We start from the raw sequence: 15,000 nt of genomic DNA on the forward strand, positions 1-15,000 counted from the left end.
ACAAAGAGTATGATCAGATATATAAACAAAGAGAATGATCAGATATATTAACAAAGAGTATGATCAGATATATAAACAAAGAGTATGATCAGATATATTAACAAAGAGTATGATCAGATATATTAACAAAGAGTATGATCAGATATATAAACAAAGAGTATGATCAGATATATAAACAAAGAGTATGATCAGATATATAAACAAAGAGTATGATCAGATATATTCACAAAGAGTATGATCAGATATATTAACAAAGAGTATGATCAGATATATAAGCCAACTCAAACCTACCTCTCAGACTGACGAGGGCTTTGGCTGACGAACCTACGACACAGACGGAGAGGAAAACAGAACCAGTTTAGTCCTCTAGAGTTGAAACTCTACTTTTTTCAGTTGTGGAAACAGAATGAATCCCCTCTCAGCATTACAACTGAAAAACAATAACACTACTGTTGCTTTCTGAAGCGCCTTTCAAGACAGCCAAGGTCGCTTCCCTGCAACAAACTAATACAAATACAATTCACAAACAACAGACAAACAAACGTTTAACTACAATAGAATCAAATGAACCAAGTCTCGGTTTCAAAAACAGTGGAAATTAAATAACTAGGGGTTAAATAACACACTTGACGAGAGATTAAAACGAACACAGTTCAAACGTACATCATGACATATATGGGATATTCAACCAGACGTGCAGTCTGACAATGACACAACTCTGAAAATCACACGGGCTAACCATAGTCTCTCAATGTCAGGGTGTCTAGACAGAGAGGGATATCAGTGCAGGACATTGCAAATGACTTATCGTCCAGTAACGGAGCTATGGTCTGTGTATGAAGATGATTAGGCTGAAAACGTAGACATGTTGCGTCATTTGTTGTGCCATGATCATTCTACTAGCCCCACGACGGACACCAGAATAGTCGCATGTAGGGAATGCATTTAACAATCCAGGCATATGGCAAAGCACACTAACTTCAACGTTAGTCTAAAGACCCTTTGGTTGTCTTACAAACAAACTGTTCTGTCAAGAAAACTGGTCTCCTAAACGACCACCAGCTGGCTTGCTAGCACCATTGTTATTGTTGATCGGCAACTGTCTTAAGCTCAGCAATGTATTAGCGGGGGTGGGTGTTTATTGACAGTTTCTAAGTTCCCTGAAATATAAACTTGAATAGACTTTTACGATTGATACGTTTTAATAAAATAAATTAAAGAAGGCCGCTACGTATCAAGCTTCAAACTGAGGTATGCACTAACACCTGGTGTGCCCACTGCCGCAGCAATATTATTTTTAGTAACTTTAGCTCGCTAGCCAAGCTAACTGCATACACTTCAGTAACGTTAAGCCTCATAGGATAACTTAGCTAGCTAGGTAGCTAGCAAGATTGTTAGGGTCGTTAGCTAGCTAGCTACTAGTTAGTTCGCTGGAATCGCTATGTGGTTATAACGGCCGTTTGTGATGATGTACACGTCTTTCTATATGCCCATAGCACTTCTCGCTCAGTGGACATAACTGTAAGTGGTGTAACGTTGAGCCGAAATGATTGTTTTGGTACTTACTCTCATCTAAAAGCTGCTCCATCTCCGCCATCTTGAATTAGCCGCGCCGCTTTTTCAAAGAGCGTCTGACGGTGTGCATTGTGGGAAAGAGGCAGGCAGGGAGGGAGGTTCGAAATGAACACAATCCCCATTTTTTCAGTTTTATTTTTTGTAGTTGTAAAACTGCGAACACCATTATATATTTTTCAATTAAAGATGCACTCACACACACCTCTAACAATATATCCTGCTTTTATGACAAGCGCAAACAATAGCCTCCAACACCGGCCTTTACCAAGAAATACAACAAAACATTGTAAAACAAAACAAACACACAAGCTGGAATCTGTTAAAAGTGAACGAGTCTGTTTGCTCAATTGTCTTTATTTATAAGTTCTTAACTAACAAAATGTTTGCTTACTCGTTTAATCTATTACTGTGCCAACCTAAACAGCAAAGGACAGGCAAAAGACAATCAGCAAAAAAGAGCAATGAGCATAAAAAGAAAAGAAAAAAGACTTGCTAACCACCTGGTTTTATAACAGTCTTATTATACCCGATGGCCTCGTATGAAATACGCATGTCTTACAGGAAATCCGAATGGAGAGTTGCTGCCTTAAATCTCAACAAATAAAAAGAGACACACCATAGCATAAGTGTACTTTAGCTTTTTCTACCAAAAGACTTTTTAAACTTCAGTTTGAGCCCTGCCATTGGAAGGTGGCATCCTATGACCTTACCAAAGCTAAACTGGAAACTACAAATGAAGTACAACCAAATCGACAGATAAATGACGGAAGACCAAAATAGTGGAAGACTGCTGACGTCGTCATGACGACTGATGGGGACAGCTTTTCCACCTCATCAAGAGAGCGTTCTAGGAGTATTTTAATTGAATGATAACCATTTCACACGCGCACGCGCACACACACACAAACCGTTCTAGGAGTATTTTAATGGAAAGATAACCATGTCTACACACTCTCTCTCACGCACACGCACACGCGCACGCACACGCGCACACACACGCACACACACACACACACACACACACACACACACACACAGTTCTAGGAGTATTTTGATGGAAAAATAACCATGTCTTCCCGAGGGTCTTTCCCCTGTGAAGCCGAGGGCGATTCAAACACAGCGAGCAATGGGGAGGCGGCCATCTTGCTAAGCCTATCCAAACACAGCGAGCGAGGGGAGGCGGCCATCTTGCTAAGCCTATCCAAAGTTACCGACAGCTCTATGAGCCATGTACACCTATACAGCATCACAAATGATAAGAGCAGGATGAACAGGTGTGGGTGCGATCAGGATGTTCAGGTGTGTGTGTGATCAGGATGTTCAGGTGTGTGTGTGATCAGGATGTTCAGGTGTGTGTGTGTGTGTGTGTGTTCAGGATGTAGAGGTGTGTGTGTGGGTGCGTGCGTTCAGGATGTAGAGGTGTGTGTGGGTGCGTTCAGGTCGTTCCTGTATCTTCAGTCTCTGGGAAGGTATAGTGGAGGGGGGTTGGGGGGTGCCGATGGTGTGGCGGCCAGTGGTGATATCCAGGACCCCCCCCCCCCATCCCCAGGTCAGGGGTGAGAGGTCAAGGGTTAGAGGTCAGGGGTGAGAGGTCAGCGGTGTGGTGACCTCTCACCACAGGGATGTCTGGTAGTTGAAGCGGATCTTCAGCAGATACTTGAGGTTCACCTGAGCGACGTCGTATACAATGTATCTTAGGAGGAGCGGTAGTCAAGGGAAACAAGCCTGTAGAGGAGAGACCACACTACCTGTGCCCACAACACATTACTATTACCTACAGACAAACACACAGACAAACAAACAAACAATACACACAAACAAACACACAGACAAACACACAGACAAACAAAACACACAAACCAAACACACAGACAAACAAACAAACAATCCACACAAACAAACACACAGACAAACCAAACACACAAACCAAACACACAAACCAAACACACAAACAAAACACACAGACAAATACACAAACAAACACACAGACAAATACACAAACAAACACACAGACAAATACACACAAATGTGTGTGTGTCTGTGTGTGTGTGTGTGTGTGTGTGTGTGTGTGTGTGTGCGTGCGAGGGCTTGTGCGAGTGTACGTGCGAGTGTACGTGCGAGTGTACGTGCAAGTGTACGTGCAAGTGTACGTGCAAGTGTTTGTGTTTGTGTGTGTGTGTGTGTGTGTGAGAAGGAGCATGAAGGATACTCGTTGTACAGCAGGCTGGTGTCCTCTATGTTTGTGGTCGATCCCTTGCCCAGAGGCACGTCCACTCCATTCAGCTTCACCGTGGCGCTGGGATCCGGGGCGGTTCGACCAACACCTGGTCATGACGGGGGAGAGAAGCAAGGTCAGCGCAGGTCACACACACACGCACACACACATGGGGTCCAGGTGGTGCAGCCCACACCTGGTCATGACGGGGCGGGGCGGGGGAGAGAAGCAAGGTCAGCGCGGGTCACCCACACACCACACCCTCTCCCCCGGGTCAGTGACGTGATCCAGATACACTACAGCACTTTACGCACACACGCACACGCACACGCACACGCACACGCACACGCACACGCACACGCACACGCACACGCACACGCACACACACACACACACACACACGTTACAGCTGAAACTTCCCATGCATTCAATGGAGGGACAGCATGCTTAACTAAACCCCAGATCAAACAAGTGCTCACCTTTAACACTGTGTTTGCCCTTAGGTAACTTTGTGACGTGTGATGCTTTCTTCAGCTCGTGCCTGTAGAAACAAATACACAATAGCATTTGAACAAGCAATAATGTATTTCTAAAAATAAAAAAAATAAAAAATAAAAACAACGGCCTATGTCTAATCCACTTGTAAACACATCACTTATATGTTGCCGAGGGCAACCACATCACTTACATGTTGCCGAGGGCAACCACATCACTAAAATGTTGCCGAGGATAACACGCATCACTTTCATGTTAAAGAGGGCAACACACATCACTTACATGTTGCCGAGGGCAACCACATCACTTACATGTTGCCGAGGGCAATACGCATCACTAACATGTTGCCGAGGGCAACAGGCATTACTAACATGTAAACAAGGGCAACCACATCACTTACATGTTGCCGAGGGCAACCACATGACTTGCATGTTGCCAAGGGCAACCACATCACTTACATGTTGCCGAGGGCAACCTCGCCCAGGAGGAGGAGGCCAGTGGGGTCGGCCTGGGAGGTGTGGCAGTAGTTGGCACTCTTGGACACCATGTCAGCGAAGTACACACCTTTACCAAACATGTAACCCGTCTGCAGACAGGACACACACACACACACACACACACACACACACACACACACACACACACACACACACAGTTTTAAGATCGGATTGCTGGCGGCACAACAGACGGTTTTCAATCGTTTCATAATGATGATGCAGGCAATGGTGCAGCCACTGAGATTCAGTGTATCCAGGTGATCCTGCTCCTGTAAGTGTTGTCGTGTTCCCTCCCCCGCATCAGGTGGCGCTGTTCCTTACCACTGGCGCCTCGGGCGGGGCAATGCGGAGACCCTGAGACAGGATGCCGGCGTAGTTGGTTGCTCGAGAGCCGTGCCACAGCAGCTGTCGGTTGTGCAGCTCCTCGAAGGGACGGAAGCGCTGGTACTCGCCCTCCCGCACGATCTTAAACACCTACACAGGAAACAGGAAACAGACACACATGACCTTAGAGAACTACAGGAAACAGTCACACACGATCTTAAAGAACCCCAGGAAACAGGAAACAGACACACACAACCTTAAAGAACTACAGGAAACAGTCACACACGACCTTAACGAACTACAGGAAACAGTCACACACGATCTTAAAGACCTAAAGGAAACAGGAAACAGTCACACACGACCTTAAAGGCCTTCAGGAAACAGGAAACAGTCACACACGACCTTAAAGACCTACAGGAAACAGTCACACACGCTCTTAAAGGCCTACAGGAAACAGTCACACACGACCTTAATGAACTACAGGAAACAGTCACACACGCTCTTAAAGACCTACAGGAAACAGTCACACACGATCTTAAAGACCTAAAGGAAACAGGAAACAGTCACACACGACCTTAAAGGCCTTCAGGAAACAGGAAACAGTCACACACGACCTTAAAGACCTACAGGAAACAGTCACACACGCTCTTAAAGGCCTACAGGAAACAGTCACACACGACCTTAAAGACCTACAGGAAACAGTCACACACGACCTTAAAGAACTACAGGAAACAGTCACACACGCTCTTAAAGACCTACAGGAAACAGTCACACACGACCTTAAAGACCTACAGGAAACAGTCACACACGACCTTAAAGAACTACAGGAAACAGTCACACACGACCTTAAAGACCTACAGGAAACAGTCACACACGACCTTAAAGAACTACAGGAAACAGTCACACACGCTCTTAAAGAACTACAGGAAACAGTCACACACGCTCTTAAAGACCTACAGTCCCTCAGCATCCAGTACCGCACATCAGATCAGCAATCAGCAGAGTCAGTCAGGAGATAACATTATACAACTCCCTCACACACACACACACACACACACACACACACACACACACACAGCAGAGTCAGTCAGGAGTTAACATTATACAACTCCCTCACAACTTTAAAGAGTCCTGAGACGATCAGATGTTCTTCCACCTCCAGCGTGTAGGTGTTGTGAGTCGCAGCGTGTGTAGAGCGTGTGTGAAGAGTGTGTGTGTGTGTGTGTGTGTGTGTGTGTGTGTGTGTCATCACCTCTTCCACCTCCAGCGTGTATCTGTTGTGAGTCGCAGTGAGTGTGTGTGTGTTTGTGTGTGTGTGTGTTTGTGTAGTGCGTAGTGTGTAGTGTGTGTGCGTGTGTGTGTGTGTAATCACCTCTTCCACCTCCAGAGAATAGGTGTTGTGAGTGGCAGCGTGTGTAGAGTGTGTGTGTGTGCGTGTGTGTGTGTGTAATCACCTCTTCCACCTCCAGAGAATAGGTGTTGTGAGTGGCAGCGTGTGTAGAGTGTGTGTGTGTGTGTGTGTGTGTGTGTGTAATCACCTCTTCCACCTCCAGAGAATAGGTGTTGTGAGTGGCCGCGTGTGTGTTCTTCACGTACTGATGGATGAGCTCGGCTTCATGTGAAGACTTATCAACCACCTGAAAAATACACAAAAACATTAGGCCTCACACACACACACACTCACATACCCACACAGAAATTAGGTCTCTCACACACACACACACACACACTCACATACCCACACACACATTAGGTCTCACACACACACACACATTAGGTATCACACACACTCACACACACACACACACACATTAGGTCTCCCACACACACTCACACACACACACATACACACACATTAGGTCTCCCACACACACACACCCACACAACCCCAAACACACACACACAGCGCTCACCTCAATGGTAGTTTTGAGTTTCTCATAGTTGATGTCGATGGGGTCCTTCTTGTCGTCATCTGCCCCCCCGCGGAGCAGGCTGTAGGCCACCTCAATGTCCAGCAGGTTGTCCAGCATCTGCACCTTAGCCTTGGGGCAGAGCACACATGATTAGACACACACACACACACACACACACACACACACACACATCATCTGCACCTTAGCCTTGGGGCAGAGCACACAGGATCACATACGAACTCCTCTGGATTAGAGTCAGTATATATATGTCACATATGAACTCCTCTCGATATGAACTCCTCTCAATTGTGTGTGTGTGTGTGTGGTGTCCCCTCACCTGGATGTAGTCGAGGCTGCTCAGTAGAGGTGGCTTCTTCATTCCAAAGTCGTGGGGGATGAGCGTGTAGAAGCGATTGGACAGATCCAAAATGGTGGATTCTGAGGCACTGTCCCCCACCGCCTACAGGGGAGAGGGAAGCAACAGGGCAGCCATGTTGGATGACACAGATTCACAGGGCAGCCATGTTGGATGACACAGATTCACAGGGCAGCCATGTTGGATGACACAGATTCATAGAAATTATAATTTAAAATTGTATTCCTTAAACTTACCAAGAAGCCCAGACAGAGCTGATTTATATGGTTAATGACCCTGTGAGGTCCTGACGGGCAGAGACTAGTGATTGGTTAATGACCCTGTGAGGTCCTGAGTGGCAGAGACTAGTGATTGGTTAATGACCCTGTGAGGTCCTGACGGGCAGAGACTAGTGATTGGTTAATGACCCTGTGAGGTCCTGAGTGGCAGAGACTAGTGATTGGTTAATGACCCTGTGAGGTCCTGACGGGCAGAGACTAGTGATTGGTTAATGACCCTGTGAGGTCCTGAGTGGCAGAGACTAGTGATTGGTTAATGACCCTGTGAGGTCCTGAGTGGCAGAGACTAGTGATTGGTTAATGACCCTGTGAGGTCCTGAGTGGCAGAGACTAGTGATTGGTTAATGACCCTGTGAGGTCCTGAGTGGCAGAGACTAGTGATTGGTTAATGACCCTGTGAGGTCCTGAGTGGCAGAGACTAGTGATTGGTTAATGACCCTGTGAGGTCCTGAGTGGCAGAGACTAGTGATTGGTTAATGACCCTGTGAGGTCCTGAGTGGCAGAGACTAGTGATTGGTTAATGACCCTGTGAGGTCCTAAGTGACTAACCTGCTGAACTTCACTGTAAAGTTAGGGTTAAGGGTTAGGGTTAAGGTTAAAGGTCGTAGGTCACTGACCTGCTGAACTTCACTGAACAGAGTGTAGGGTTAGGATTAAGGGGGTTGTGAGTGAGTGAGTGACCTGCTGAACTTCGTCGAGCAGAGTGTGTGTGTGTGTGTGTGTGTGTGTGTGTGTGTGTGTATGTGTGTGACTGACCTGCTGAACTTCGCTGAGCAGAGTGTAGGCATTCTGGATCTGCCGCTTACTCAGTTTCCCCAACGGCATCTTCTGCAGGTCGATCTGGGGGGTTGGTCAAAGAGTGGCGTTATGTCTCACACACACACACATCTTCTGCAGGTCAATCTGGGGGGGTGGGGGGGGGACCAAAGAGTGGCGCTAGGTCTCACACATACACATCTTTGATCTGGGGGGGTGGGGTCAAAGAGTGGCGTTACGTCTCATGGGGAAACAGTTCAGTTACACACTGTCAAGGCCTTCACTGAACAGCAATCATCACACACACACACACACACACACACACACACACACACACACACACACACACACACACACACACACACACACACACACACACACACACACACACAAACAAGCCACTGGGGTAATATAATCAATACAGGCAAATATAAGCTACTGGGGTCATAACATCTATTACTTGATATTCATTGAAAAATAATTGGTTGTGTGTGCGTGTGTGTGTGTGTGTGTGTGTGTTACCTCAAACTCCACCATGGCCTTCTTCATGCTCTCCACATCAAAGATCATGCTCTGTGTGTCAGTGTTTGTGTTTGTGCGTGTGTGTGTGTGTGTGTGTGTGTGTTACCTCAAACTCCACCATGGCCTTCTTCATGCTCTCCACATCAAAGATCATGCGGATGAGCTCCTGCACGGGTTTAGCCAGTTTGGACTTGGTGCCGGCGCTCTCCGTCAGCCTCTTCACTGCCTCCTCGTCCTGGAACACACACACACACACACACACACACACACACACATCAGAGCATGCACACACACACCAGAGCACACACACACACACACACACACACACACATCAGAGCATGCACACACACACCAGAGCGCACACACACACACACACACACACACACACACACACACACACACCAGAGAACAAGCTGTAATCACAACACTAACTGAACCTGTGTGTGTGTGTGTGTGTGTGTCCGCCTGCCAAAAATCTGCATGTGAACTATCTGCTAACTGATCCAGTATTTTTGAAAATCACAAAAAGTAATACAGCGATACTCCATGTGTACGATACGCCCCTGGTGGACGTACCTGCCTGTAGTGAATATCCAGCGGGTAGTGTGTGTGTGTGTGTGTGTGTGTGTGTGTGTGTGTGTGTGTGTGTGTGTGTGTGTAGACGTGCCTGGCCGTAGTCAATCTCCAGCGGGTAGAACTTGTTGGGGTATTTGGTGAAGTTGGTCGAGGTCCAGGAGTTGCCGGTCTTCTCCTCGTAAACGTTGCGGAAGTTATCCATGGCCGAGTTCTTGTCGTAGAACTTGTCCAGCTTATTCCCTCCGATAGTGGTGCCCACTCGCCCCCATGACCTGAACACCCAGTACCTGGGGGGGGCACAGAGGAGGGGGACATTCTTATTAGATTAGATAAAAATAAAGTTGAATCTAATCCAATCTAATCTAATCTAATAAGAATATTACGCTAACAGCTAACACCACCCCGTCCAAACCGCTAACAGCTAACACCATCCCGCCCAAACTGCTAACAGCTAACACCACCCCGTCCAAACCGCTTACAGCTTACACCACCCCGTCCAAACCGCTAACAGCTAACACCACCCCGTCCAAACCGCTAACACCACCCCGTCCAAACCGCTAACAGCTAATACCACCCCGTCCAAACCGCTAACAGCTAACCTCTTCTGCACGTCGTCCTCCAGCAGCTGCAGCTTGTAGTAGGAGTTGGTGCCCCGCACTATGTCCACCAGGCCAAGGGTGGCGCTGTAGATCTTTCCACTCTGATCCAGCACATGGGCACAGTTCTCCAGACCTGAAGGGGAAGAAGGAAAAATCGTTTAATCATGTCTGGCCAGCTAGGTAGCAAGTATAATCCCAATCCTCCATAAGGAGTGTTCTGATCGCTTGATCATGTCTGTCCTGCTCCATAAGGAGTGATCTGATCGCTTGATCATGTCTGTCCTGCTCCATAAGGAGTGTTCTGATCGTTTGATCATGTCTGTCCTGCTCCATAAGGAGAGTTCTGATCGTTTGAACGTGTCTTTCCTGCTCCATAAGGAGTGTTCTGATCGTTTGATCATGTCTGTCCTGCTCCATAAGGAGTGTTCTGATCGTTTGATCATGTCTGTCCTGCTCCATAAGGAGTGTTCTGATCGTTTGAACATGTCTGTCTGTCCTGCTCCATAAAGAGTGTTCTGATCGTTTGAACATGTCTGTCCTGCTCCATAAGGAGTGTTCTCATCGTTTGATCATGTCTGTCCTGCTCCATAAGGAGTGCAGGGGTTAAAGCAAAAAAAAATCCTGAGCCTGAACTTTTTTTTCTAGGCCTATGTGGGTGAGTGCGAGGGGGGGGGGGGGGGGGGGTGGCGTCCTGTGGCGAGGACACATTTACAGGCTCAAAAAACAAACAATCAAACAAAAAAACATTTAGAAATGAAAGATGGCAGATTATGGTGGGACTTCTGAAACTGCAATCCCAAGAGGGTCAGCAATACTCCACCTCACTACAATATGGTACTAACACATGTCGCATTTACGATTTCTTTTGATATCAAGTTTTGCTGCTAAGCTTTGTCCTTGGAAGATTTCAAGATGACCTACAACCACAAGGTGACATGTTATAAGGGTATGTGAAATTCAGTCAGTGAAAGAAGATTGGATTTGCAACCATTTCATTGAGGATATATGAAAAAGGACACTGTCACTTTTTAAACCGTTAAAGAGCAACAGTGAGCTGTAGAATGTAGTTTTATATTGCAACATTTCCATAATTACTTCGTTCAGAAGAAATAATCGTATAATAAAATATACATCTTTTATTCTAGCATACAGTAGCCTAATTGCTGATGCATTGGCTATATTCATGTTCCTGCCTGGCAAGTGTTGCGTTTTTACTGCGTTGTATCTTCAACAAAAAAACGAACGAGGACATTGTCCAGGTTCTTGTTGGTGGCTTCGTCGACATTTAAGGAAAGCTTTAGCTTTTCCGAAATACGTCTTTTAAACTCTGGTGTTATGCCGTGTGTGTTAAAATAGCTGGCATGCTGATTGGATATTGACAGTTTAGTCAAAGCAATTTTGTATTCAGCTATTTTTTGGCATAAATTCACCAGGGGTTGGGCGAGCTTGCCTGGATTGTGTTCTGCGATGAACGTACACACGCATATTTTCAGGGCACATTAACGGTCAGTTATTGATGCCGGAACATCAGATGTGGTTGTTGCTCCCGGTAAAAGCGTTGTGTGTTGGATAGCACGAACAGCTGCTCTACGAATAAGTGGAAGCACTGGAAGCAGCTTTTTCCCGCTAGTTGCATACAGTAGCCTAGCTTTCTTGAGCACAACAAGAGAGCACCTGCTTCTCTTAACTTCTTACACCGGCTACCAAAAGTCTTACCGTCCTTCCCTATCTCTTCTATTCATGCCCAGCGCCATTTCTTTTTCAATCCTTCATCAACTAGGAGGGCATCTTCCCAAGGATTCTTGAACTTACTCTGCTTCGGTCTGACAGTATCTCTACTTTGGCATCTACGTAGGCAGAGCGATACAGAAAAGTCGGTGGTGAAAGCACATTTTCCCAAGACCCGCCCTAATCTACTTCTGATTGGCTAATTATGTTCTTTTGACAGCCTGAGAGTTGTGCTTTTTTCATATCATTGGCAGACGAACTCATAAACTCGAAAGTAATGGTGATGATAACGAGTTTTCAATATAAAACAAAATTATATTAGACTTTTTTCCCGCAGCCAAACGCTGCACGCCGGAAATCCGGCACGGTGCCGGAATACTTTAATCCCTGGGAGTGTTCTGATCGTTTGATTATGTCTGTCCTGCTCACCAGAGTCGGGGTCCACAGCCGCTCCGCCCTTCACGGTCAGCTTCATGGTCTTGGATTTACTGCCCCCTGTAGAAGCATCAGACACACACACTTACTCTCAACTGTGGAAGCATCACTCACACACACACACACACACACACACACACACACACACACACACACACACACACACACACACACACACACACACCGCCCCCTGTAAAAGCAGCAGTCACACACAATTACTCTCAACTGTGGAAGCATCACTCACACACACACACACACACACACTGCCCCCTGTAAAAGCAGCAGTCACACAATGACTGTGAACTTCACTCAGGAACACACACACGCACACACCCTGCTAAGTTCAAATCAGGAAACCGAACACTCACTCACACACCCCAGCCAGTTAACCTCTACCCAGGTTCACACACACACACACACACACACACACACACACACACACACACACACACACACACACACACACACACACACACACACACACACACACACACACACACACACACACACACACACACACACACACACACACACACACACACACACACACACACACACACACACACACACACACACACACACCTTCCTCCTCCTTCACTCTGCCTGTGCTCTTGGCCGCGGGGGCTCCGGTGGACTTGGAGGCCGCAGACGGAGCCTGGGCCTCGAGTTTGACCTCGGCCCCCCAGGGGGAGATGCCGTGCAGGGAGACCAGCTCCTGGAGGGCCTTGCCCGAGGACTTGATGTCCGTCAGGAAGTCCTCAGACACCACACGCACGCCGGCCTCCTTCACCTCCTCCATCTTCTTACTCATCTTCTCCACCTCCTCTGTGAGGAGCGCACACACACAAACACACACACACACACACACACACACACACACACACACACACACACACACACACAGATATAACAACACACACAGATATAAACACACATACACCAAATATATGCAGCACTTTAGAATGTTCCACGTTCTAACACCAAATATATGCAGCACTCTAGAATGTTCTACGTTCTAACACCAAATTTATGCAGCAGTCTAGAATGTTCTACATTCTAACACCAAATATATGCAGCACCCTAGAATGTTCTACGTTCTAACACCAAATTTATGCAGCACTCTAGAATGTTCTACGTTCTAACACCAAATATATGCAGCACTCTAGAATGTTCTACGCTCTATACACCAAATATATGCAGCCCCCCATACACACACACACACACACACACATATATATATATATCTTACTCCGTGTGCTGATGCAGAGTTTGGCTTTGGATGCAGTTCCAGTGATCTTGCCTCCCATGTCCTCCACTGCCACCTTCAGGTCGTCTTTGTTCTTAGACAGCTTCCCCACAGCCAGCAGCCTCAGGCCAGTCAGAGGCTTATCTGAACACACACACACACACACACACACACACAAACACACGAGACAGACAAACCAAGGGCTTCAGTGAGCTACAGCATCCTCTGCCAGCTACCGTGAGCATCAAGACATGCACAGTGACTAGTGACCACCAAACACAAACACACACACACACACACACACACACACTGCTTTACCTGCAGGGGGCGCCTCTGGCAGGGCTTCGGAGGGGAGGCTGGAGGCTCCCGGGCCGCCCGCCGAGGCAGTGGGGGCCGTGGGGGAGGGCGGGGCCTCTTTGGGGTAGAGGCGGTCCTGCCTCTTAAACTTGAACTTCTTCAGGAAGGGCACCTCGTGAAACTCCTACAGAACAATGTGTCAGCCAATCAGAGAGAGCAGAACCATGCGTCGGCCAATCAAAAGAGAGCGGAACAACGCGTCAGCCAATCAGAGAGAGAGGAGAAAGCACAGAGAGAAGTCAACCAATCAGATTAAGGAGGAAAGACACAAACCGAGGACACACACACTCAGGACACACACACTCACTTTGGGCGTGGCCCAGTCCTTCCTGTCGGGCGTGAGGGTCTTGAACACACACTTGGTCCAGGCGGAGATGTCTCCGTTGCAGTAGTACGCGTCGCTCTTGAACACCAGCTGGCCCTGACACGTCTCACACGGCCTCAGAGCCCCGTACGCCATGCAGTCCGCCAGGCTGTCCACGATCTGCGCACACACACACACACGTGCGCACACACACACAAACACACACACACACAACCAGCATTCGAGGAGGAAGAAGGAAGACGGACGTTGTTGAGCGTGGATTGAATTGTTGGATATTGTCGGATAGGAATTGAAATTGAAATTGAAACTTCATGTAATTAGAGATTTGTGATTAAACCTTCGTGTTTTTGATAAAGAGTCAACTGTGTGTGTGTGTGTGTGTGTGTCTCCATCTCTTTATTGTTTCCATCCATTTTGAACATTTAATCAAGGGATTGGGACCTGCCCTTCTAACCCCAGAGTGAACTTTGACCCTGGAGCAGGACTTACATTGGACTCTCCTGAGTGTACTTCCTGTCGGTTGTGTGTGTGTGTGTGTGGACTTACATTGGACTCTCCTGAAGGCACCTCCTGTCCGTTGGCGATGAGCAGCTCCTTCATGTCGTTGGTGGAGCAGTACTTCTTCAGCTTGTCCTTAATGCCCCAGATCAGCTGAGATTGATCCTACACACACACACAAATTATATCCAATCACAAACTCATTCACTTTATAAACCTATAAACATTCACTTAATCTCTGCATGAATCTCTAGCTACCTCCCATAATGTTGATCCCAAACAAAC

At 47.1% G+C, this 15,000-nt stretch overlaps 2 protein-coding genes across 2 annotated transcripts in view; both read right to left on the bottom strand.

The window, feature by feature from the left end:
• The window catches only part of lin9 (lin-9 DREAM MuvB core complex component), a gene marked incomplete at its 5' end in the record, with an annotated part of 14,182 nt that extends 12,585 nt beyond the window's left edge, over nt 1-1,597 (bottom strand). The window contains 2 exons of the mRNA XM_080853905.1: nt 292-324; nt 1,567-1,597. Coding sequence (XP_080710031.1) covers nt 292-324; nt 1,567-1,597 — 64 coding nt within the window. The remainder of the gene's footprint in view (nt 1-291; nt 325-1,566) is intronic.
• Nucleotides 1,598-2,246: 649 nt separating this feature from the next.
• Nucleotides 2,247-15,000, bottom strand: part of parp1 (poly (ADP-ribose) polymerase 1) — a 24,463-nt gene continuing 11,709 nt past the window's right edge. The window contains exons 6-23 of the mRNA XM_080853904.1: nt 14,764-14,880; nt 14,200-14,376; nt 13,854-14,016; nt 13,539-13,679; nt 12,872-13,114; nt 12,284-12,349; nt 10,127-10,259; nt 9,619-9,814; nt 9,058-9,186; nt 8,430-8,513; nt 7,357-7,479; nt 7,020-7,148; nt 6,645-6,743; nt 5,104-5,256; nt 4,744-4,871; nt 4,270-4,331; nt 3,785-3,899; nt 2,247-3,268 (exon numbers count right to left, since the gene is read on the bottom strand). Of these exons, the coding sequence (XP_080710030.1) occupies nt 3,187-3,268; nt 3,785-3,899; nt 4,270-4,331; nt 4,744-4,871; nt 5,104-5,256; nt 6,645-6,743; nt 7,020-7,148; nt 7,357-7,479; nt 8,430-8,513; nt 9,058-9,186; nt 9,619-9,814; nt 10,127-10,259; nt 12,284-12,349; nt 12,872-13,114; nt 13,539-13,679; nt 13,854-14,016; nt 14,200-14,376; nt 14,764-14,880 (2,340 nt within the window). The 3' untranslated portion in view covers nt 2,247-3,186. The remainder of the gene's footprint in view (nt 3,269-3,784; nt 3,900-4,269; nt 4,332-4,743; nt 4,872-5,103; nt 5,257-6,644; nt 6,744-7,019; nt 7,149-7,356; nt 7,480-8,429; nt 8,514-9,057; nt 9,187-9,618; nt 9,815-10,126; nt 10,260-12,283; nt 12,350-12,871; nt 13,115-13,538; nt 13,680-13,853; nt 14,017-14,199; nt 14,377-14,763; nt 14,881-15,000) is intronic.

Source organism: Sprattus sprattus (assembly GCF_963457725.1).
Source record: "Sprattus sprattus genome assembly, chromosome: 16".
Classification (NCBI taxonomy): Eukaryota; Metazoa; Chordata; class Actinopteri; order Clupeiformes; family Clupeidae; genus Sprattus; species Sprattus sprattus.